The following is a 26287-nucleotide window of genomic DNA, read 5'->3' as shown; positions in this document are numbered from 1 at the left end:
AGTTCCTTGAGAAAATCTTCACTCAGTCATTCCTGGCTATCCTGAATAATTTGATACCATATAGGCAACTTTGATAGCTTAATGTTCACCCTTTTCCAGACTTCTGTGGTGCTGGACACAATATGCTTCATCTTCCTGTGAAGTTCACCTGTTAATTTCTTACTTTTTAACTTGGTAATTCATCTGAAAACTTTTCGCCTTGTCCTGTAGCAATGTAATTCTCTTTGTTAAGGAACACAAAGTAGTGCCCATAGGAAGCTCAGGTATGCTCTCTCTGATTTCTCATGTGTGTCTACTTACTGATTCCTTCACAGAACTCCAGCAGATTTTTGAGACATAACATTCCATACAAAATCTGCAATGATTTTCCAGTATATATAAGACTAAATGTACTCTTAAAAGTAGTTTTCAGGAGTCTTCTTTTCCCATGTGGTGTGAAACTTACTTTCCCGGAATTCTTCTGGAGCTTCTTCAAAAATAGTACTTGAGTAAATAAATATTTTTATGAGCTTTCATATAATTTTGTAGGTAGCACATTTTTATTATGGCTATTATGTGTAGGTGAATGGCTTGAATTTAGAGAATTGTTCCAGAGAGGGTCACAGTTAATAAGGAATGCTTGATGAGTCGTTTCTTACAAGGTTTTGGTGGTGGTGTTTTTTTATTTTGAATACTTGCTGTGTGTGTTTTTGTAATGGAGATGTATGTTATGTAGTGGCCAGAAGGCTGTTCCTCTCCCTGCATCTTTAATCCAATCATTTTGAATGACAGCACAACCTTACAAAACACAGTAGATGGTTTTTAGAATTTCTTTATCACAAATGATGATAGGAGCAATGCAGAGCACTTTTTAATAGATCCCAGTTTATTATAAGACCTACCAGTTCTCTCTAGTACTCAGTTTGTCTCAGATTTTTTCCTTCTGTCTCCCCTGTGCACATAGCTCTGCCAAATCTCTTCCAGAACACTTACAGAGCTTCCCATACATGAGCTACATTTGTAATCTGAGTATCACAATCACTCAACATGACTCAGGCTTGCTGTCCATCCCCTCCCCCAGAAGCTGAACAGAATACTTTAATTTTCAATAGCTATTTGGAAAGAATTTTGAAGTGTTTTGATGAATCAATTCCCAACACATGGAGGAACAAGACTTGCTCTCTTCTCATATACCTTTTTTTCTTCCACAAGCTGATTATCTGGGAGGCAAAGAAAAGTACATCCTTCTCTCCTGGCTGCTTTGTATATTAAGTTCAAGCTGCTTGGTAATCAGCCAGTTCTTGGAAATAAAATAGGACAAACGAGTTGTTCTTGTTTGGTGCTGTATATTGTACACATGTGGCTGCATACAGTACAAGACAAGTTTCACAAGTTCCTCACAGAGTATTATGAGGTAGAATAACTAAGTGAAATAGTGTTTATATTTAAAATATAAAAATTAATCATGTCAAATTCTGAAACTTTGGTACATGATGTAATAAAGCAGTTTCACGGGTATCATCAAAATAAACTATACAACTGTTCTGACTTTAGTTATAGTGTAGAAAAATCCTAGGACTCTGGAAAAGCTGTGTGTGTGCATGTATCTTGAAACTGTGTCTTGGGAGCAATAAAAGGAGCAATATTGTGCTTTTTAGATATTCAGGCAAATTATGGGGGAGAGGGAGATCTGCTGTCAGTAAGGAATCCACAATTTTGGTTAAAATAACCCTTAGATCACATTGATGTTCAAGAACCTCTTTCAAAATCGTGAGGATTTCCACTCGTGGTTTTGCTGCATGACATGAGGCAGAGTGTAATGATGGCAGATATTAAGGAGCCTGTTAAAACAATGTCTTTGTTAGTTTAGCTATACTCAGTGTTTTAATCCTGAAATAGGATGCCAGCATCCATTACTGCTTATTTAAGTGGCAATGAAACTTGAAGACACAGAGCCTGAGTTTCACCAGTCAGCTTTCTATTATTTTATATACCCAAATCCTCAGGTATTTGAAGCTGGGCTTTATTACTGTGACAGATGGCTTGCTCAGTTGCTATTAAGAATCCATTTCCCCTCTTACATTTGTGTGTAATAATCTCACCATTGGAAAATTTATGGATTAATGGAAATATTGAAGAACATTAAATGAATGGGATTTTCTCCTGTGTATTTGTAAAGATTCGGAAGTAGTCTTACAAAAATTACTTTGGCATGGAAACAGTTTGAAATAATAAAATTGAGGCCCAGGTTGTCAACAGTTTTAAGCTTCTTTGACCCTTTGTGCAAGAGAAGGAATTTGAAACCAATGATTCCTGTCCAAATTGTAAATTCTTCTACCTTTGTCATCTTTGGAATTGCTGGCAGTTAGCTGACACTTTCCACACAGCTCAGACTGACCTCCTGTCACAGATGACAAGAGACTCTTGTGTGGCTTTTAATTTTATAAAAGCATTTAGCATATTTTTAAATTTGAAATGGTATGTATGGAAAAAGTACTCTACAGCACCCATATTTTAACTCAGGAAAAAATACTAATGTACTAAATGAGCAAACCTCATCAGCGACACTTTCAGGTCTCATAATGCAGCTCTTATTTTACTGTTGCATTCATTCAGGTTTTTATTTAGTATTATGGACATCAGTGATGTTCTTACACATTTTACTGGCGTGCCTTTTCTTTGATTGGTAAAAAAACTACGACTGTAATCTTTGCAGTTACCTGGTTCTTGGAAAAGCACATCTTGATAACCTTTGAATCTTGGCTTACACTGAAGTGCAAGAGCTGTAGCTTTACTACAGGAAGTACAATTTATTGTGGTCCTCTTAGGTGCAGTGTCTTATGTTGCCATTATATACTGTCTTGGTATCAAGTTATGGCAATTTCTGTTACTTTGCACAAGAATTCCCTGATTTTGTAAAGTGTCTATGGTTTAAAGCTCTAGGGGAACAGTATTAACAGCTTTAAGTTGAATATGGCTCCTCTTTAGAATCATGCTTTGTGTCTGTTTGGTTAACTAGGTCTTCACATTTTGATTTAATTCCTCACTTCTCCATCTGATATGCTCCTTGAACAGGAATTATCTCATTGATTCCTGTGCTAATAGCAATAGGACCCTAATTCCACTGTGGGTCAAAATTTTCTTATAGCAAATCACTGCTCACTGTGGAGCTGTAATCACTGCTGACAGCACATGGGACAGAGCAGCCTTCAGGCTGCTTCCAGCCACAGCTGCCAGTTTTACCACAGCACTTTTCTCTAAACTCGTATGACAAAGTTGTTATAAAATGAAAACCAGTCAGTTGTAAGGACCCTGAGTAGGAGGGAGTAAATCTTAAATATATATGTATTAGTTGTGGTAATTTTAAGAAAGTGGGCCTTGAAAGAGTAGCTGTTACTGCCAAGGCAGTAATTGAAGGGGGTGGGATTTTGTCACATTTTGCAGATAATTGTTGTGAAAGTACATTTAAAATGATTTGTCCTTGATTATACCTTTTTATATAGATTTTCAAAAATTAAAATTTATCTTTGGGCCTGACTTTTTCAATGGAAATTCAGAATTAGCTCCAGTTTGGTGTAGGATAGAACATGGCTATCATTTTAAACAATTTAAAATAGTAAAGACTGGGACACATTTAGTAAAATTTGATCCTGTAATCATCTTAATAGCTTTTTGAAACCAATGTCATATATGCAAGGTCAAGCAGATTGTTATAATGTTTTATTACTTGATGAGCAAAAGCACCAGTGTGCCTAAAAAATTAATTCTTGCCTTATTTCTAGTAGTGCTGTTAGAAAATGGAAGACTTGTTTTACTAAATATGGGGCCTATGAAATTTTTTTAAGGAACTTGTTTTTTAAATAAAATAATAATTCTTGTTTTAAATTATTTGCTTTCTCTTTTCTCTTGCTTTTGCCTTTCGTGATCGAAGTCTAGGAGAGTAAGTCAATGTTTTAATGAACTTTTGGGGATTTTTTTTTCTGATGTACTTGTAACAAGTTAATCCATTTCACTTAGTTGTTTCACTAGATCAGGCCAAAAGTTATTTCAATTTATTTCATTCACTAAAGCTCATGAATTATATACATATTTTTAATTGGATTAAAAAGGAAGATATTTTTACCATTTATTTTTGTTCATCTATATAAATTTCTGTATATGTGCATGCTATATTCTATTGCTTTCTTTTTGAAATTTTGTCATAGCCTTTTAGTCTTTGCTTAAGATTATGGAATATTAAATGTCTATATTGTAAGAATTTATTATTTTTTATTATTTTCATCCACTTCTAATGTCTAAGAAAGTAATTGAATCTTGAACATGCAGTTAGTTCAAGATCACTTGAAGTAAAAGCAAGCTCTCCTATGGATGTAAAACATGCATTAGGAGTTCTCTCTTCTTTTTTAATCTTTATTCATTTGTGAAATCGTGATAGAGAAGAGAAATTAAAAAATAGGCTTATAGGTTAGGAAAACTTACTATGCACATCAGGAAACATTAATGGTGCTGTTTTCCTTTTTTTAGGATTCACAGAGCAGGCAAGGAGGATATAGTATGCATCAGCTTCAGGGGAATAAAGAATATGGCAGTGAGAAGAAAGGTTATCTTTTAAAGAAGAGTGATGGGTATGTTCTTGGAGTCCATAGTTAGATAATAACTATTACTGTGTTCATGCACTGATTTTTATTGTTCTCTGCTGTGGGTGCTTAAGGCACATTCTCCTAATGCATGTGTCACAAGCACAAGAACTTTATAGTTCTGAAACTGAACACAGACCTGAATTTAATACAGTAAATATAAAAAGCATGACAAGCAATCACAAAAAAAGGTAATTAAAAAACAAACAAACAAAAATATTGCCTTTGTAAAGCCTCTAAAAGTTGATTAGGACCTGTAATAAATCTCCAGGTTATTTTTGGTGAGGCATTTGATAAAATTGAGTGCATCTGTTTGTTTCTCAGTACTAATTTTCTCAAAAAGTTAATGGACTTAATATGTTAAGAAATCACATCTACTTACTGATTTAATTGTTTTTGACATGCTTATGTAGGTTAAGGAAGGTATGGCAAAGAAGAAAGTGCACTGTTAAAAATGGAATTCTTACCATATCGCATGCAACGGTAAGTTATAAAAATAACTTTTTATTAAAATAATAAATTCACATTATCCTTTCCTAGTGAATCTGTTCGTGTTAATCTGCTGTTACAAAAACTATGCCACTTATGCTTCTGGCTTTTGAAGTGGATTATCAGAAGTTGGAGACTTATTTATGAAAGCCTCATTATACTTGCTATGTTAAAATTTTTCCCAGTTTTCTGCTGCTGACCACTAGTGGGAACTAGTGGGTTACATGGAGCAGTACACCTGTTCTTATTAAACCTTTGAGATACAACATGTGAATAAAATGAATTCTGAATAAAATGAAGTGTCAATAGTGTAGCTGTCTGCATCAGAGCAAGATACTATAGACTTCTTTTTTAGCCACTGGAGAGCTGGTGAATGTAATTAAAAGGACGTTGGATAGATCTGGTCAGATGTTTTGTTTAAACTTAATTTTGTCTTGTGACTGTAGTAGAAGGTCAGCAATTAGCTCATGCATAGATGTGTTATGTATTATAGATGGTATTCTTATACAGGATATAAATTATTTAAAACATTTGAATGCTTACACATTAATTTCATAAAAGATTTAAAATCATTCAACTAATCAGAGTGAGAAAATGAGAATAGATGCTGGTTTGAAACAATTTTTTAAATTCCTGTGGGCTTTATGTAGCCGTCTCCTATTTTTCTCCTATTTTGACCCACTGCTATAGCTTATGATAGCTGATTTAATACTTAAGTGTATTTATCAATACTTTAATAAGAAAATGGCAAATATATGGAACAGGCTTTTTAATGAATGCTCCAGCTGGTTTTTTTCTGGAAGGATTGTCAAGGTCTATCTGTGAAGCACATGATTTGGAAACATGAAAGTGTCAAGTTGATGTTAGATGTTATTGTAAGGGTCTGACATGTTAGCACATTAACATAGAGTGAATGTGTTAATATTTTGACTGTTTTCAACTAAAAATATGAAACATTTGAAAGTTTTGATCACAGTGAGTTCTGGGAGTCAGACATATATCTGATTAAGATCATAGAGTCCAACCATGACCTAACTCTATCAACCATTCATGTAACTCTGTCAAATACAGTACTTAAACTGTGTTCTTAAGCACCACCTCTACATGTCTGTTAAACACTTCCAGAGATGGTCATTCAACCAGTCCCCTGGGCAGCCTATTCAGGTGTTTAATTACCCTTTCAGTGAAGCAGTTTCTTCTAATATACTATCTGAACATCCCCTGACACAACTTGAGGCCATTTCTTCTTGGTCTAGCACTTGCTACTTGGGAGAAGAGACCAATTCCCACCACACTACAACTTTCTGTCAGGTAGTTGTAGACAGTGATATGGTCTCCCCTCAGCCTTCTTTTTTTCTAGGTTAAACAACCCCAGTTCCCTCAGACACTCATCATGGGAATTGTAGATCATGAGGAAGTAGTAACATTATAGAACCATACATCCATTATGGTTGGGAAGGACCTTCAAGATGAAAGCAAAAATAATCCTAAATCAAGACATTTTTAAAATAAAATAAATTTTCTTTTTAGTCTAACAGGCAACCAGCTAAACTGAATTTATTGACCTGCCAGGTGAAGCCAAATGCTGAAGATAAGAAGTCTTTTGATCTAATATCACGTATGTAGCAACTTTAGTACCATCTTGTATTATGTGGGATTTCTAAAAACATTACTATGTGATGGTTTTTGTAGCAGTACAAGGAAAGACCTCTGGCCTCGTTTTTCTTTTGTTGTCTGTTCTGGTTTTTGAGTGATGTTTGAGGCATTGGGGTAGGGACTTGTCTCAGCATTAAAGCTCCTATAATTTCCCTGCTCCTCATTTTGGCCTTGTATAGCAGGTGTTTGAAATTTAAAAACACTTTTGAGGTCAATGAGTCAACTTAGTGTTTTTAGTCTTTATGTACATAGTAACAACACAGTTCCAACACTGTTTACAAGGACAGTCTATGACACCTTTAAATAGGAGGCAAAATACCCAGTTCTTATCTCATTCTTTGGTTTGTAAAGAGTTTGTGTTTCTTAACCCAGACAAAAGCAATGGTATATAATAGGAACAAATTAATTTTGTCCTTTTCTGCTGATGATGTTTCAAGTTTGGTGTGAGAAGAGCAAAATTGGTTTAATAAGTTCATTTTCCTTTTGTATTTCTAAACATTAGACTTTTTGAAATACATATATTTGGTGTAAATAAAAATTCACACTTTCATCTTTCTCTGCTTTTTTTTTTAAATCTTTTCCATAGCTATGAATAAAGTATTAATGTTACTGATTAAGAGCAATTGCTCTTAACTGCGAAATAGGTTTTAGTAACAAATATGTAGGTACCAAGTAAAAGTATGTATTTCTTTATTTCAGATAACAGAACATACCACTTTCAAGCAGAAGATGAACAGGAATACGTAGCGTAAGAATGTTTACATTTCTTTAAGTTTATTTTGCCAATAGAGGTCTATAAAATCACATATAATAGTGGAAATTGTATTCTCAGTGCAGTGCCTGTTTTGTCTACTGTGTGAATCTGTAAATGAAAACTACATTGTGTCACACTATAGGGCTCTTTAAAAGCCTCACAACATTAAAAACAAAACAAAGCAAAAACTCAACCCAACCAACAAAAACAACCCCTATTTTCATTGTGCTCCCTGCCAGCACATGGTTCATATGCAGTTGCTTGGCATGAACAGTAGATCAGGTTATTATGCTTCAAATGTAATATTTTAAAATTCTTAAATCTTCTGTGTCAACCCTCTTTTGCAGTTACTTCTTTTCTTCCTGATCCTACCTTTTCCTTTAAGTTAAAAGTAATAAATAGGTAAAAGATTTCCAAATGACACACAGAAAATATTTGCAAATAATGCATCTTTTCCTCTGCAGGTCTAGAAATAAAAAGCAAAGCAGATCTCTGAGATTTGTATATTTCAGAATCTAGTAACTTGCCTCATTAATACATGTTTCCAACCAGATTATTTCCTTTGAAACAATCTTTCTTCCTGCTACATCAGAACTACTTCTTTTCCTGAGAACCACATACTACCTTTTTTTTTTTTCTCCTGAATATTGCTCTCAGTGTCATCAAACGTGTTTTGTAAGCCTGAGCCCCTTCCAGGCTGCCTCATTCTTCAGGACTTGAGCTGTTTTGTTACATGTCCCTATTCTAATTCAATGCTGTGTTGTTCCACGTGTATTTTAAAGCTACAGGGAATGTTTGTATGGTGTTTCAGTTGTCTGACAGAGTTGTGAGGCAGTGGCATTGACAGTTCAATCTTGGAAGGCATGAATGAAAAGGGAAGGCTGAAGAGTCCTTTGTCATGCAGCTATTTCCTTCCAGAGTTGTCCACAGCTTTATGTTGCCTCTTAGAATGCAAAACTGACTTGCTGGTCATGCTTACTGCATTCCTTCTGGAACTTAATTATTCCAGTGAGTTTCTTAGTGAAGAAAATACTTTTATTGCTGATCAGTAGTGCATTTGATGAGTCAGAAATTTTTATATCTCTGCCATAAATTAGTTTTTACTATAATTCTTGGTTGAAAAGATGAAGTTTATTTTTTTTGTCCTAATGCATGAGCAGGGCAGGGGGAGAATACATTAGTAACTTAATTCTTTGGATGAGCAGGTCAATAACTTTAGCTGGCTGCCTGTTGGACTGCTTTGTAATTCCAGGCTTGTTTTGCTTCCCATTAGAACTCTAGTTCCCATTTGATAGCCACTAAAGTCTGATTTATCACTGTAAGGTCCAGTGGCTGAGAAGATGACTTGTACCTGCATATTTTTATCTTGCTGCAAGTTTAAAAAGTTTTATTTGGCTAAGGAGACATTAGTTGCATCCAAGTGTTAGAATACATGCAGACAAACTAATAGATGCTAAGACCAAGAAGTGGAAAGTTGAACAACCTGTTTCATTGTACTCAGTAGAAGACAAAAAATTCTGTGAGACTTGAGTAATTTTTAAAGTATCTGAAAGATTAGTACAAAGCATTACCAGAAGCTTTTTGACTGTTAGCTTGGCGCTGATGAAATAAAACAAATATATTTTTTAAATAAAGGAAGTAAAAAATAACAGGTTAGCATTTAGAAAAAAGGAGAAGGACAACAGCCATAGGACAGCTTTTATAAATTGTTGGCTTTTAATTAACTTTACTATATTTACTGATTGCACTTGTTTGAGTGTGCAGCCTGCCAGGAAGGGTCTGGCTTCTTGTGTAAATGACATTACTCATTAAAAATGTGTCTGCTACAGCACACACTGTGATGGTTCTTGTTCTGCTCTCTCACAGATAACACAACAATCTGCAGCATTGGGCAGTGGGTTCCTCTAGCTGAGGAAACTCAACCAAAATAAGTTACTGCTCTTATGGCTTAAACAGTCTCAATATGGAAATGTGTAGTATCAAACTAACAGCTGGCTCAGTAATGTCATGTTTGTTTTAATAGCATCTAATAATTCTTCAATTGTTACTGCATAGTTGAGTTTTATTCAAATTCTGCATTTTTAACAAACTAATCAAATTTTAACCCTGAAAGAAGTTGTCAAATATGTCAGAATAAATGCTGCCCGTCTGAATGTAATGATTTTCTTACTCTGTGTTTAAAACAACATTACTGTATCAGAAACAAGACACTGCCACCTCTTACCTTTTTAATCTTATGATTTCATCACAAAACTGGCATGAGTGTGCCATCTAGTGTGGGTTCTTATATTATTTCATGTAGCTAGGGGGAGCCACATTAATGTAAATCTGCTTTCAGCATATAAATTATGGAACAAATTGGTTTTCAAATCTTTCAATTTCTCTTTTCTTTTATGTTGATTTTTCCATTTTTAAAGCATTTTAGTTTAAGTATAAGTTCTCAGATTATTCCCTGCCCATAAAAACTAAAAAAACCAAAAACCTAAAAAAAATTTAAAAAAAAACCAAAAAAAAAAATCAAACAAACAAACAAAAAAAACCCAAAAAACCCCACAACTAAAAAAAAAAGTATATGTATGAAGTATATAACATGCCCATATATCAGTTCAGGTTTTGAATCTATATTGCAAGATGATATACATGGTTTTCCTTCTGAAACCTTAAAGTTTATCTTTGCATTATATCTGTGAGAAATTAGGAATTTCAATTTGAAGTTCTATTACTTTGTTTAGGTGACCGTAGCCATTTTAGCACTTTTCAGAAGACTAGTTGCAGATAATTTTGATATTTTAAACAGGAAATTAATTGAGTCCACTACCAATTCAAAATATTTCTGTGTAAAAAAGTGTGTATTACATTTAAAAACATCTAAAACATCCCACTGTATCTGGGAGGGATTTTTTCACCTTGCTCTTTTTCTAAATTAGGCATCTTGTCCTTAATATAATCGATTTCCCCTTTTTTGCTTCTACCTGTAGGGCAGCAGCCACTGAGAGGGTTTTTTTAATTTTATTTTTAATTAAAACATTATTTTGTAAACAAAAACTTGCAGAGTATTTGGTGGGGGGCAGGGGACTAGAGCCTGAAATATCATTTAAGACTCTTGATTTGTTTCAGTCAACAGTTGCTCCTAAAATTTTATGTTGTCTGTCAATATTGTTATTCTCCTGTCATTTTCTCTTCCTTACCCCATTTGTTGCCATGGCAGTTTTCATTAATTTGGCCATTACAGTCTGAGTCTGATTAGTGCACTGAGCCCTGCATTTTGAAAGGCAAATAGACATCAACACATTAAAAAATCTGCTTGCTGTCTCCTCAATGAAGAGCAATGCACACTGGAGAAAGCAGTGGATTTCAGGAAGATTTTAGGCACCTTCTTTTCAAGCAGTTTAATTTGCAGGAGCTTAATTGTGCCCTTTCTCTTCCACAGCTTCTGTTTATTCGAGGAACCTGAGAAATGCTTTAATTTTAAAATAGTTCACCAAGGGGACATTAGAATTAAGACTTTTTGTCTTTTCTTATTCTTACTTACCTTTGCTCAGCTATTTCCTTTCTGTCTCATGTTTCCCCCACTCAGTCTCTCCCACTATACAATCCTTCCCTATATTCCCATTAATATTTTGTTCTTGGTGAGCTTTCAATGGTTTATAGATTAACTTTGTATTTGCAAATGCAGATCTTCATTAAGGTCTTTATCTTGTGCTAGATGGATATCAGTATTGACTAACAGCAAAGAAGAAGCATTAAATATGGCATTCCGTGGAGAGCAGAGCACAGGGGAAAACAGTTTAGAGGATCTGACAAAAGCCATTATTGATGACATACAGAGATTACCCGGAAATGAAGTCTGTTGTGATTGTGGCTCACCAGGTATCTCAATTTGTTAATGTCATCAACTTCTTGTTAGGAGCAAAGTAATTTCTTTAAAGAAGTGTTTGTAGAGTGCAAACTAATTTTCTAAGTGATGTGTTGATCGGTCTTCAACCTGTTTTTAAAAGAACAAATGTGACTTTCATACATTAGTTCCGTTTAATTCACTAAAATATTTTTGTGTGTTGTCTGTGCTTACTTCCAGCAGTTCAAGCCCCTCTGGAGTTTGAACTGTTCTTGTTGCACTGTCTCTAGATGCTTGTTGCACTTGAATGGAAGTTGCTTGGCATCACTGATCCTGTGCATGCTACTAAGTAGAAGTGAGTAATGCTTAGACAATGATTGTAGAAAAATTGACCTGGCCAGGATCTTACTCTGAGGTTGTATCTTGACACCAGGCTACTGGAATTGCAGTATTAAAATTACTCAGAGGCAGAATAAGTAATCTTGTGCAAAACGTGAGACCTGGAGTTGAAATCCTATCAGATTATTTCTTCAGAAGAACAGAGTTATGGGTCAGTTGTATGTCACCTACAGCTTGAGAAGAGTCCCCTTGTCATAGAATTACTGACTCAATATGGTAGTTGGCAGCTGTTGCAGCTTTCACATTTAAAGTTACTTCAAGAAGGTGATATTCATTTGGAACTGAGTTGATAGTCTGCATCTTGAAGATGCTTACAGACTCAGAACTGATCCAAATGAGAAATACTTAGATAAAAATAGAAAGTGGAATGTAATCATGTCAAATTCTGGTATTGCTTCATTCAGTTATTTCATAATGTAAAGCTGCAGAAACTTTGGATTACATTTTTGCATTTATCTTTTAATTTATAGTGAAGTTTTAAGCTTCATTCCTGCACCCCAGCTTATTGCTTTAAAACTCTTGTTTAATGCTTTATCAGTTACGATTTAAGATTAAGGAAGAGATTAATTCAAAGACATGTATGTATACAAAATATGTCTGGAGTTTTTTTCTTTTCCTTAAAAACTGGTCTTGCTTCTTATGTAGCATTTATAGTGTAAAATCTATTTGAGTAGTGCATGCAAATTTCCTCCATGACAGCTTTTTTTTTTTTTTTTTTTTTTCCTCTGGAACAGTATGTGTTCCTTAAATTTTCTGCAACATATCACTGTTTCATATATTGGAAAATGCTATGGTTAGTGTTTTATGAAGAAAGATTATTTAAAATGTAAGAAGTAAAGATTAAAAATTCAGAGGTTGCCAACAGTGGAATTTAGGACACTCATCCCTTTTAAAAACAGGAAGCAAAAAACTTAACTTCTTTCTACAAAAAACAAATCCTAAATGTATTCGAATATGGTTATTCAGCATGGTTTTATAAGTCTAAATTCAGTGCATTTGTTACTGTCCCTAAATCTTAAAAACTTTATTTCACTGGTACTAATTTGAGGTGGAATTTGTACTGCTCTTTGGAGAAAATGGAATATTCTTAATAAATTTTCCTTTGTTAAACATTAAATGACAACTCATTTCAGAATACATTGGGCTTTCTTACCACCATTAAAAACCCTTCCCTGGAATTTGATTAAATGCTTTGGTTATTAATTCTACAGATCCAACATGGCTGTCAACTAATTTGGGCATTTTAACCTGCATTGAGTGTTCTGGAATACATAGGGAAATGGGTGTCCATATTTCTCGAATCCAGTCTTTGGAATTAGACAAATTAGGAACGTCTGAACTCTTGGTAAGTTTCTTAGTTTGGATATATTAATTTTTTTAGCCAAACATTGATCTATATATAGAAAGCATTCATATGTCTACTTTACAGTTAATTTTTTTCCAGGCATGGGGTTTGCAGAATATATTCTTCATAGTTTTGTATGTATGTATCATGGGAGGGTTTTTTGCTATTGTGTGTTATTAATGCTTTTGGCTGCTCGCTGCTGTCTATGTTAATTTCCTGAGGTTTTGCAGAATGTTGACATCTGCTGTGATCAGTGCCATCAGAATGTTGGCTGTTACCTCATCTTGACCCTCAATCAGGACAGTCTAAAATCTGATGTCAAGTTAAATCAGCTTTCTTTTTTTTTTTTTAATCACAAGTGATAATTGCTAATTTTGACAAAAATATATTGGAAGAATCTTTTAGTGTGATAGCACGAAATGTATAACAAAGTTATGAAAGGAATTTTTAAGTGAAACTACTGAAAGAAAAAGGAGGAATTAAAAATAGAAACAAACAAATAAAAAATCACTCAGTTGCATACTTACAGCAGTTTTATTGCCCAGGCTCTGTTTGTCCTGTAAAAAGACACTTGTTAAAACAATTTACATGGAAAAATTAAGAGATGATAGAAAGCAATTTTGGATTTGTGTAAGTATTTCAATATTCTCTTTGAAATCTTGTTTCAAAGTTACTACGTATTTAAATGAATTTTCATTATTCGTGACATTCTAGCAGCTCTGAATTTTTTTCCAAAAGTAACTTGTTGATCAGTGTACTGGCACAGTTTCAATGTCTATGCTGCTTGTTTCTCATTCTCTTTTTATATTGGAGGCAAATTGTTTTGAAGTCCAAATAATTAGCTGTGACTGTGAAGTCTGGTTTTACAAGTTCTGGATTGATAGGATTCACGCTTGAAAATAGTTTTTAGTTTACATTTCAATGTATTAATTGTGATTTAATTTTACAATTCTGTGAGTTCCATCTTTTATTAATAATTAGAAAACACATTTACTTCTTCAGGTTTTAGGATGCTGTTGGACCCAAAACACCCCCATCCTCACACATTTTTTTTTTTTATTGCAGCTGGCCAAGAATGTAGGAAATACTAGTTTTAATGATATTATGGAAGGGAATTTACCTAGTCCTTCACCTAAACCCAATCCATCAAGTGATATGTAAGTTTTGAATCTCTAAATTCTTACAGTTAAGTTTACTGTGGAATGTGCATGTAATATAAAATGTCCTAAACAGTAACCATGGCAAAAACCAGAAGCTTTTTACCCCACCTGTGAAGTTCAATCTCTTGTCATGTAATTACATTTTAGCTACATTTTAGCAGTGTAGAAAATTTTAAGTTTGGGTTTCAGAATTTATAATAAAAACATTCAAGAGTGGAGATTAAGTTTTGTGGTATACTTCAAGTGATTAAAAAGTTGGACTAAATGACACTAGCTCCAGGTGTATGTTGGTGATGAACTTTTCATCCTTTCCCTGTTGTAGAAGTTGTCGCATAGAGGGCATAACAGATGTGATTTCACCACAGAATACCATTTAACCTGTTATTTAGCTGACTTAGTATTTTTTCTTTTGTCCTTTTCAGTATGTTTTTCATAGTTGCCCTGTTTTTAACATGTAGGCATGTTTCCATGAGAGAGCATGATTCAGGCTTTGGTTTTTTTCTTTGGTCTTAGTCCCTAGATTCAGATTAATTTTTGTATGTAACAAGAAGGCAGGATAAAATTAAATATGTACCTTAGTTTGGACTTGTTTTCAAGAAAGAAATGCAATAATAACTAACACAGTCTTTATCTAATAGTTTTCTTCTCCCCTTCTCAGCCCCTGAGTTAGACAAGGTGATTTAAATTTAAAATAATTGACCTATTTTTCTAAAAATTTCTAAACCGAGCTCTATTTTCACACCCCACAGGACTGCACGTAAAGAATTTATCACTGCTAAGTATGTAGATCATAAGTTCTCTAGGAAGACTTGTTCATCTGCAGCAGCTAAACTGAATGAATTACTTGAGGCTGTCAAATCCAGGGATTTACTTGCACTAATTCAAGTCTATGCAGAGGGGGTAGAGCTAATGGAGCCACTGATAGAGCCTGGACAGGTAAGCTTATCAGGTAAACAAAGCAGAGTATTTTAAACAATGTGTATTTTTAAAATGTCCAGGGCCTGGGGCTGCTTCCTTATATGTTAAAAAAAGATAAATAATATGAAAATTTTGGTTTTTTACTTCGTTTTCTTAATCTAGCATCCTTGTGGGGAGAAAAGACTGTTGTCATCAACCAGTCTAAAGTAACATAAAATACTGTAGTAATATCCTACACTGCTCTGAGTGGAACTCTGTTGTGTTGAAAAGCACCAGTTCTGCTGTATGTTTATTTTAGGAAAAGGTTCAAAGAGACTGGGCTTGACTTGACAACTGAGGGTCACCTGGGTCATAGACAGTATCCTGTCTAATTTTAAAGTAGTTGCTCAAGGAACGTAATATTGACTGTATATGGGTCTCTATTTACATGAGGAAAGAGTAAATCCTATACCTTCACAGCTTCTGATGAGGCTTTTACAGAAGTACAATGTATTTTAACCAGGAAGAGAGATTTTTCTTCTTTTAATAACATTTTGAATACTTCATTTTCCTTCTGAAGTCAGTAGCAGTTTTTTTGAAAAATAAGTACAGGTTCTACTTGAATCCATGTAGAAATGTTGTTCAAGAGTTTATGTTGTTCAACATAAACTGTTTTTATAGCTAATTGATGCTGCATAACCACTTGGTTGGCAATGTTTTCTCCCATTACCTTTAAACCCAACTTGGAGGCATCTTGGATGATGTTTTCAACCAGTTCTGTGAAAATAGCTACCTTGGCAAAGGACAGAGGGTTTGTCAGTGTCTAGCGAAGGGAATAAGCTCAGTACAGACATATGAGATATCACAGAGTGTTTATCATGGAAACATATTACAAATTCTTTAACTACAGGGTATTCAACTACATCCATAGCAGTTACCAGAGAATTAGCTCCTTAGTATTTCTCAGCTGTTACAGTCAGTGATACCTAGAATGGTAGGAAGACCAGCTGAAATGTACTGCAATTAGGGCATTTATAGCAGCACTGTAAGTTCTGTAAAATCTGTTCTTAGATTTTTCTCATAAAATTTTAAACCAAATTAAACAGCACTGATCTTTTAATTTAAATGCATTAATGCATATGCTATATTTATAAAGAATAAAGCACGATTCACTTTAAGTTCCAAAGGAGAAACCCTGTCTCTGTGGAGGAACAACCCCACACATCCCAATATATTCTGGGAACCTCCCAGCCGGAGAGCAGCTTTGCAGGAAAAGACCTGGGTGTCTTGGTGGACCCCAAGTTAACACAAGTCAGCAGTGTGCTTTGTAGCAAAGAGGAGCAATGGCTTCTCAGGTTGCATGGGATGAAATACTGCCAGCAGGTCAAGGCAAGTGATCCTTCTCCTCTGCTGAGCAGTAATCACACCACAGCTGGAGAACTGGATCCAGTTTTGGGCTTTGCAGTACGAGCATGGCTTGGACGTACTAGAGAAAGTGCAATGAAGGGCTACAAAGATGTTTAAGGAAGGCTGAGAGATCCGGGACTGTTCAGGGAAACCTTAACAATGTATTTAAATACCTGAAGGGAGAATGCAAAGAAGACAGAGCCAGGCTCTTTTCAGTGGTGCCTAGTTACAGGACCAAAGGCAATGGGCACAGACTGAAAAACAAAGTTCCTTCTGGACATCAGAAAACATTTTTAATTTATTTTATTTTTATTGTGAGGGTCACCAAGCCACTGGCATAGATAGGTTGTGGAGTCTCCATCCATGGAGATACTCAAAAGCTGTCTGGACCTGGCCCTGGGGAATCAGCTCTAGGTAGCCGTGCTTGGGCAGGGTGACCTTCACAGGTCCCTTTCAACTTCCACCCATTCTGTAAGACTTTCACTGTATGCAGAATTGTTATTTTTGTGGATTTTTCCCCCTGGTTTTGTGGGAAATAATATTGTGGCAATGCTTGGTGCTCACCAAGGTGTCATAAAGCAACAAGTACTGCCAACTCACCTTTTAGTTACTAGTAGACAAAATGGTTCAAGGCTCCTTATGATTATTAAATCCATCTGAGAAAAAGGGAAGACTGATTTTCAGAAATCTGTGATCTCAAAATGTGATGCCATTTTCTTTTTGAGATTGGAGAGGCAGTAACTGTTTTCATCATAATATTTTTCTATTGAAAGACTTGTAAAAGTGAGTGACATATATATGTTGGTCTTATATTCAGAGCCTTGCAGAAATAAGACACACAAAAATTAACTTCTGTTTGCATATATTTAGGAGCCAGGTGAAACAGCTCTTCATTTAGCAGTCCGGACTGCTGACCAAACCTCTCTCCATCTGGTTGACTTCCTTGTACAAAACTGGTATGGATTGTTAATTTTTCATTAAATTATGCATGAAAAATGTAGATGTCAAAGCACTGCAAGGCTAGCTTTGAACAAGTGTCACTTAAAATTGTTCTCCTTAGATATATTTCAAAAGAGTGTAATTTAATACCTTTAGGTGACCTTGTGATCCTAATGAGTACACAGTGGGGAAAAAAGTTTAAATTTAAAACATGGAAAGCAGTTATATAAAGATAGGATGAAAGGAAAAACAGAGCAATAAAGAACATTGGCTTGGAAGACATGACAGTATGAAACAATGCAAATGTTCAGGTAAAGGAGAGATAGCAAGTAAATGTTCCAAAAAACAAGCAAAGAAATTATGGGGGTAGAAAACAGGATCTTTTTCGAAAGATTATTAGAAGAAGCTCGATTGACTTTGAAAAAGGCATTTTAATACTTAATAAACTGTCTTGAAGGTATGAAGAGCATAATCTTTTGAACTAGTAATTTTCAGCAAAAATTTATTGGCTGAGCTGTTTGTTTTCAAGACATTCTCTTATGATCTCAATGATCTCAAAACATTTTCTTAATTTGAATGGTGTAGTGTTGCAACACCATCATATATATGGATAATATTATATACATAGATAACGATTAAGTGAGATCAAGTCCAGTCTACTTCTACAGTATGCTATTAAGTGAAAGAAGGAGCAGTTGTTTGCTGTGTCAGATGGTTGTTTTTTCAGAATGATGACAGAGTAGGACTGGGAAGAAACAGAAGACTCATCACAATTTGTTTGAGCTGGCAGGGGGAAGGCTTGGGGATGTTTTTTGATTTTTGTTTTTCCCTCAGCATAGCAAGTCATCCCTTCAGTCAGTCAATACTTTTTCTTTTCCTTCTCCTCTCTAATAGTTTATGTAGTGTTCTCTATATGGAATGCTACCAAGTTTGGTCTTCTGATAACAGCACAGACTTGGAATCTGTATTTATGACACCATCTCTTGTGGTCTTGCTGTGTAGACTTTCACTTAAACTCTATTCTGCCATTACTCCCTCGTGTTAAATGGAGTGCTGACTATCCTAGGATTGTTACTAAAATTAAAAATAAAATAAATATGCTGCTACTATTCACAAGCTGTTTGAGATTGTAATTTGAAAAATGTCATTGTACTGGGCATTGCTAAAGGACTTGCTACTTTGGATAACTATTTAAAATTATTTTTAGTTATAAAGCTTTGTCTTCAGACAGCTATCATGTTTTACATGTTTCTGTTCAATATGGGTACTGCTGAGTAAAAGAAGAAGTGTTGTATTCTAAGCTTTTTGTTCCATTTTTATAGATGCATGATATCAATCCCATTATGTTATTAACTTTTTTTGAAATGTTTCTTTAGAAATTCAAAACTGAAAGTTCAGTTCTGAAGAGCCCAGTGAACCCCTACACAAAGCTTGTCTTTCCCTAACTCAGTTTGTATCCTTACATTCTTTCTATTTACTCATTTGTACATCCTTGCAGCAACCTTTTTTACAGTTCCTTCAATGCATGAGACTTATTAACCTGTTCTAATTGTATCAAAAAGATTTTTCAGATGCTTTTTGTTGGGCTAGTTTGGCATGTTTGAAAAAGAAATTCCAGTAAAGTAGCAGGTAGAAAACAACTGTTTTGACTTTGCAAAGGATTAGGCTTGAATCTTTGAGTTTCACTTTTTTTTTAATGAACATCTGTAGATGCTCAGTCCTTTTCAACCACAGCTCGGGAATTTCCAGTATTGTTGGAAGTCTTTGAAAGTGATGTTTAATTTCAAAATATATTTTTCTCCTCTATTTTGTATTTGTCCAAAGAAGTATTTATGCACTTAGTGTTGGGCTGGTTGATGTGAAGTGAATGCATTTCACAGCATTCTATACTTTTCTTGATTGTTTTTTATGTTCAGTGGAAACCTGGATAAGCAAACAGCATTGGGTAACACCGTTCTACACTACTGCAGTATGTATAATAAGCCTGAGTGTTTGAAATTACTTTTGAGGGGGAAGCCAACTATTGATGTAGGTAAGTTCATTATTTAAAACTAGGAAATAAAGATTTCCTTAAAGCTCTTTCTAACGCTTTTTATTTATGTCTCACCTTGTTAAATGAACTTAATTCCACTCTAGATATATGTGGGCTTTGTGTACACAACAGTTGGTTGTTGGTTTTTTGTTTTTTTTTTTAATATTCATGTTGGTGCTGCAGCTTCACCCAGCAGCTCCAGTCACCATGGTAGCTGATTATGGAAGGGATTAGCTTTCTCTGCTGCCTTTCTTCTTTTGTTTGCATTTGTGTGTGTGAGGGAGACACATAACACCTCTCTACCTAAATCAGTCCATTTTTCATCATGATTTACCAAAATTTTTATTAAAAATAGAATTTCTCTTCCCACTTAGTAAATGAGAGATTATCCCAAGTGCTTTCCTTTCCCTGTCTTGCTGTCAGTGTTAGGAAGGTATTCCATGAACTCAGCTTCTCAGGCTCAGGAGTCAAGTATCATCAGCATGTCTATAAAACATTGCATTCTATCAGCTCTTGAGATAGAGATAGCCTGAGATCTTGAGAAAGCACTTGCTTTCTGATCAGGCATTATTTTTAAACCTAAAACATACCATAACCTCTAGAAAGACAAATCAGCTAGAAAGGTTTAAAATCATTCTTGTTCAATTGTCAAAATAGGACTTTTGTTTTCAAATTTGGGCTTCAAACCACTACATGTTAAGCAAAGTAGCACTTTGATCAACCTTTGCTTTTTATTTTTTAAACTGTCTCACCCTGACAGCTTGTTTATCCTGCTTATTCATGTAAGAAATCTACTGGCAAGGGAGCTGCGTGGAGATTGAAATGACTAAATTTCTGTATATTCTCTGCTAGGATGGTTAGGAGGGATTTGGGAACTGTCCCAGCAGATGCTGCTGTTCAGAAAGAACCTGATGATACATGAAGTGCATGAGCACTAAAGAGTGGAATCTTAAAGAGCTGCAGCTGCCATAGCATAAATAGACATTTTTGATCCCTTTTGGAAATTACTCTGCTAAAACGAATGAAACTTAAGGAATGGATTTTTTAGACATCTCAGAGAATCACTCTCTTTTTATATTGTTAATTTGTAGTAAACCAAGCTGGAGAGACACCTCTGGACACAGCAAAAAGAGCAAAAGCTGTTCAGTGTGAGGAACTGGTAAGAACAGGGGCGGGAGGATTGGGGAGAGGGATGGGCTATTTATTATTTCAAAGATGTGATCTACTTATGGTATCATTACCACTGTATCTCAAACTTTGTATAGGTGCCAGGTAAGCTGTATACTGATCTCAAGGCCCTACCATAGATGAATATTTTCTAACTTCAAAACACAACAGTCGTTCACTGTGTAAAAGTTTAAATAAAAGATCTTGATTCTATTGAAAGTACTTAGATATATCTCAAGGAAGAATTTTTGAGGTGATGATGCCCAAATGTCATAGAATGGTGCACTAACTGATACTCAAATACTTGTCCTTCCAATATTTAGGGTCTTAAAATCCACTGGTTAAAATATCTATCAGGAGTACAAAACAACCCCTGAAATGTTATGTTTCTAAAGACCTTTTTGGTCTAGATCTTTGACTTTTCCTGCTTGGGATTTTTTTTTTTTTAGTTTATTTAATGGGACAGATACTTCAGAGATGGTGAAAGTGATCTTTTGAAACAACTTGGAATTAAACTTCCTCAAAGGACAAAGAAGTGAAAATGTAATGTCTGGAAGTTAGGGTCTCAAAAAATGTAAAACACTTGCTTTAGGGGTACTTTGTCACTCGACTGAATGTGATAAGAGTAATAACTTTCTGGAATTTTGAGAATGTGTGAGTGATGTTAACAAGATGCCATTCAAGAACATTATTTGAGTTCAAGAAATAAAAGTGTTAGAGTTAAAGGATTTTCCCACATATTTTTCTGAAGCAGTGAGCCATGAATTCTATGGGATTCTACGAGAGAGTAACAAAATTTTTCGGGTTTAGCTCTCTAAGGCACCTCTCACCAGTATGCAGTTATAGGCAACTGAATTCAAGTACTGTCAAAGGATTTAAAAGTTTTAAGTAGTGCAGCAGTTTCACATTCAAGACAGTGTCAGAAATATTTACAAAGCAGTTGTCACTTGCTGCTTGCTGCTCTTGTACAGAACTTTTTTGCCTCATTTTACTGATCCAAGGAGGAAATCTCCTTACTCTCTGCAGATGGTAACTTCTATACATCTCCTTTGAAGACTGAAAATTCTTGTTGTGTATTAATTAATAGTGTTTAATCGAGAGCTTGTCCTTCACAAACAAGAATAACTGTCCATATTTATGGGCATGTAAGTCAACATTTTGCTATGTTTGCAAAGCTGGTACTCTCACTGACTTCTTAGTTACTCCTCTTGCTGCTCTGTAAGTACTGTTTCCAGTGTTTTGAGAATTCTGCCAGCTGAAAAACAGATCAGCTGTACAACACAGCTGTGGCATGGATTGCTTTTCTCTTTGCTGTGTATTTAATAAAGTAACATCTGTTACTAATGTGAACCAACTGATTGTATTGTAGAACAAACAAAAACAAGTAGGTATTATCAGTGAGCTTATCTAGCTGTTAACTGTTTCAATTGTTGCAATTGAAATTCAGCTAATAGCCGATTATTTCAGGTGACAATAATGCAGCATTTACCCCTTTTTTCTTGTTTTCTGAAGAAGAAAATTATTCCTGCATTTTTCCCAAATGTGACAGTGAAATAAAGTTGAGTTCTTCCAAAATTTGGGGAGGGAAGATGATTCAGGCTCTCCTGAATCAACTAGAGCTAAGTAGACTGTGTTTCAAAGGATATGAAGGAATAAATGACTATAAATCTAAGCACTGAAAACAATGACTTAGGACATCAGAATAACCATGAATTGTGTTTTGGGTTTCTAGGGGTTTGGGGTTTTTTTTCCTGCTCATTGTAGTAGTAGATTTTTAAAGAATGTACATATACAGTGTGTGCTTGCTCTCCGGAAAGTCAACTGTACCCTGGGCTGCATAGAAGGGTGGCCAACTGGTCGAGGAGGGAGATTCTCCCCCCTGTGTACTGTGTCCAGTTCTAGAGTCCCTAGAACGAGAACTGCTGGAATGAGTCCAGCAGAGGGCTACAAAAATGGTCAGAGGGCTGAAGAACCTTTTCTACAAAGCAAAGCTGAGGAGTTGTTCAGCCTGGAGAACAGGAGGCTCCTAGGATATCTCCAGCCTTCCAGTAACTGAAGGGTGCCTAAAAGAAAGCTGGGGAGGGACTTCTTACAAGGTTGTGTAATGATAGGACAAGGGACAAGGATTTAAACTAGAGGAGGGCAGATTTAGGTTAGAAACTAGGAAGAAATACTTTACTGTGAGGGTGATGAGACACTGGCACAGGTTGCCAGGGAAGTTGTGGATGCCTCATCTCTGGAAGTTCTCAAGGTCAGATTGGATGGGGCCTTGAGCAACCTGGCCAAGTGGGAGGTGTCCCTGCCCATACAGGGTGGTTAGACCTAGGTGATCTTTAAGGTCCCAAATCATTCTGTGATTATTTGGGCTGGCAGAGTAGGGTAATTTTGTGCGTAACAAAACATCCGGTGAGAAGCAGGGAAATATTCAAATAAAGGATAAACTGCTACTTTGCTTCCAACACAAGGACTGTGGTTTTAGAGTGGTAATTGTATGCAACAGAATTTGAGTAAATTTTACCTTTCCTTTTTGGAAAGGAGGGCTCCAGATGCATTCTGCTTTTGTTCATATACCTTCTCTTTATGTCATCTTTTCAAATGCTTATCAAACACAGAACTTCACCCCTATTTGTCTTTTATTTGTTTTTCTGTACCTTAATTAAATGAAGGATGTTTGTGTGATTGACCAGAAATTGATTCTTTTTAGTGCCTGGAAAAGTTTTAAACCTTGAAATATTTTATTTTATTGCTTGCTGTTACAAGGCTAACTTTGTTGACACCAAAGAAACAGCAAGTATTTTAACAAGAATTGTTATTTCTTTCAGCTTTCTCAGGCCAAGGCAGGAAAGCTAAACCCACATGTCCATGTAGAGTATGAATGGAATCTTGGGCAGGAAGAAATCGATGAAAGTGATGATGACTTAGATGATAAGGTAAGACTGAATTACTTACACAGATTTGTATTAAAAAACTGTCAGTTCTGTGGAAATGGATGGAAATTAGAACTCCACTTTAACCTTTTTTTCATTACAGATTTTTTTTTTTTTTTTTAGTTTTCAGGCCTATATTAGGGACTGACAAAGTGCCTTTTGAATACACTCTGTCAACAAAGTTACTATGGATTTGAGTTTCAGAAGTTTTGCTTTGACAAGATGAGCAATATGATATAAACCCCTAAAAGTAGATTACTTTGTCATTTTATCCTCTTCTGAACTCTAGACTCTTCCTTTTTTAGCAGGAGGAAACCCAAAGTACTTATTTTTCCCATAGATTAATTAAAAACCTAATATTTGAAACAATTAACTTTGTTCTCCAAAAAAGTTTGCTATGCATTTCATTTCTGATGACAAAAAGAAGTAACAGAAAGATGAAACTTGAGGGCATAGGGTAGTTGCCACCCTAGAACATGAGAAAATGTAGCTTCAGTGTCCCACTTAGCAAGTCATTTAATTACTCTCTGTTCTGTTTCTGTAGTAAGTGGGAAAATACCTCTCCTATTTTATATGGGTGCTGTAGAAAAGAAATGTGGTCAATTTTTTTAATTTTCTGTTATGCTTGGGACTGAAAAATTCAGAAGCCCAAATAATTTACATATCCTGAAGGACAGAAGAGAACAAAAGTATTATCTGTGAAAGGAGCCTCAGGAGGATGAGTAATGCTGTGTTGGAGATAATAGCTGCTTGAAGCAGAGCTGCAGTGAGAGAGTTCGTGCTCCATATGTAGCTATTAATATACAGCAGTCAAAAATTGCTGTGTAAAATTTCTCCAAAGAGCAACTATGTAAGAGCTATTCCACTGCATGTATTGCTAGTTCAGGCAACAAATAAATCTGATGTTTCAAAAGTGGTTACTTTATTTTTGATATACATCAGTGGGGTAATACACTCGGTCTTTGAGGATAACTGCCTGGGCTGAGTAAAGAGCTAATTGAACTGAAAATTACTCTTATTTTCTAAAAACTTCAGTAGGCTCTTATTAGTATATTATTTAGTATTTTATTACTGTGTATCTATGGCTTCAAGAATAAATCTAACTTTGTGTGGATGGTGATCTGTTGGTGCTACAATCTTTATTTTTCTGTTAGAGGAGAGGATCTTGGATCTCTGAGAAAGGGGGGAATGTGGGTTTATATGTCCAATAAAAAAAAGAAATTGTGTTAATATTCACTAGATGTTTTTTATTCTTCCCCAAACATATTGACTATATTTAGTGTGTAGACAGTTGTATAATATATTTGTTTTTCTGTTCACAGCCTAGTCCTATAAAAAAAGAAAGATCGCCACGGCCCCAAAGTTTTTGTCATTCTTCAAGCATTTCTCCCCAAGACAAACTGACTCACCCTTCATTTAGCACTCCTAGAGACAAGCAAAGACTCTCCTATGGAGCTTTTACAAATCAGATTTTTGCTTCTACAAGCACAGACTCACCCACCTCTCCAACTGCAGACGCTCCTCCCCTTCCTCCTAGAAATGCTGGCAAAGGTAAGTCGGTCTTCAAGCTACAAACAACAATTTTTCCACAGTTGCCCTACTTTTCACCACAGACACTGCAGTGTTTCAAGACATAGCATGTTTTTCTCATTGTGTAGATGCAGTAATATGGTACCATGCACTTTCAAAACTTAAGGAGAGGGGACGACACTTTTATAAAGGATTCATTCATGAAAGTCGACATGAATAGGTGAAAAAATAAAATAATACTTTGCTAAATAAAGTTACTTTTCATACTGTGGAGAAGCATTTTTAAGCATTTGCAGACACAAAAATAGAAGTGTTTTAGAAGAAAGCTGATGGTGCATGGTGATATACAATGCTGTGCTGTATAGTGTTTGGCAGAGAGGGTAAAGAAACAAAGTTTTAAAGAAGGAGATGCAAGAAGTCTCCCTCTGCTTACAGTGTGGGGAAAAAAAATACCAGAATAACCTGTGAAGTTTCAAGTGGGTTGGTATTAAAGTTACTTCCCTCTGAGCCCTTAGCACTCTCCTCTTCCATTTTGCTGAGTACTAAAAGGGCTGCAAAGAAAGGCAGAGAAAATACCAAGCCTATTGCCAGACAGTTAACGAGTCATTTATGCACTGAAGATATAAACTAAACATCACCCATTCTTCCCTGAGTTAAACAACCATTTTGCTCTTGTACAGTTATCCATAAGGAGGGTTTTTGCTTCAGTTCTGTCAGTTTTGCAGTTCATATTTAGTTGAAATGAATGAGATGCTTTTTCTTCTTAGTAAGAAGAAAGAAGTGACACTCTTCTTAGTGGCACTCTTGTAGTTCTTGAAAGGGAAGATAACTTAATTCTATGAAACTATTGCAGCTGTAGTGCATGGTTGTTCTTTGATCTGAATACCTATCAATTTAAAATTTAGAGAACATTCTTTAAGGAACAAAACCTGTTACGTTATGATAATTTGTGCAAGTCTATATTTTAGAAAAAAAAAAAACAACCTTCATCTCTTCTCTTTTTCTCTTATTTAGAGTGAAATTGTGTTTTGAGGGTAGACTTGTTAGAGAACTCTTCAGTTGTGATGAATGCTTCAGTATAGTTCAAGGCTTCCATAGCTATGCTGAAGGATGCTCTCATTTATTAGCACTGAT

At 35.3% G+C, this 26287-nt stretch overlaps 1 protein-coding gene across 5 annotated transcripts in view; it reads left to right on the top strand.

Annotated features, from left to right (window-relative positions):
• ASAP1 (ArfGAP with SH3 domain, ankyrin repeat and PH domain 1) overlaps positions 1-26287 on the top strand; it is a 143814-nt gene that overhangs the window by 95004 nt on the left and 22523 nt on the right. For all 5 annotated transcript variants that reach the window (XM_071738390.1, XM_071738391.1, XM_071738388.1 and 2 more), the window contains 13 exons: positions 4504-4604; positions 5030-5099; positions 6636-6723; positions 7461-7509; positions 11222-11385; positions 12961-13094; positions 14160-14251; positions 15004-15190; positions 17429-17514; positions 19414-19529; positions 20621-20688; positions 23519-23626; positions 24946-25174. In XM_071738390.1, coding sequence (XP_071594491.1) covers positions 4504-4604; positions 5030-5099; positions 6636-6723; positions 7461-7509; positions 11222-11385; positions 12961-13094; positions 14160-14251; positions 15004-15190; positions 17429-17514; positions 19414-19529; positions 20621-20688; positions 23519-23626; positions 24946-25174 — 1492 coding nt within the window. The remainder of the gene's footprint in view (positions 1-4503; positions 4605-5029; positions 5100-6635; positions 6724-7460; positions 7510-11221; positions 11386-12960; positions 13095-14159; positions 14252-15003; positions 15191-17428; positions 17515-19413; positions 19530-20620; positions 20689-23518; positions 23627-24945; positions 25175-26287) is intronic.

Source organism: Heliangelus exortis, chromosome 2, assembly GCF_036169615.1.
Source record: "Heliangelus exortis chromosome 2, bHelExo1.hap1, whole genome shotgun sequence".
Classification (NCBI taxonomy): domain Eukaryota; kingdom Metazoa; phylum Chordata; class Aves; order Apodiformes; family Trochilidae; genus Heliangelus; species Heliangelus exortis.
Note: the sequence above shows the minus strand (reverse complement) of the source record. Positions and strands in the feature narration are given on the sequence as shown.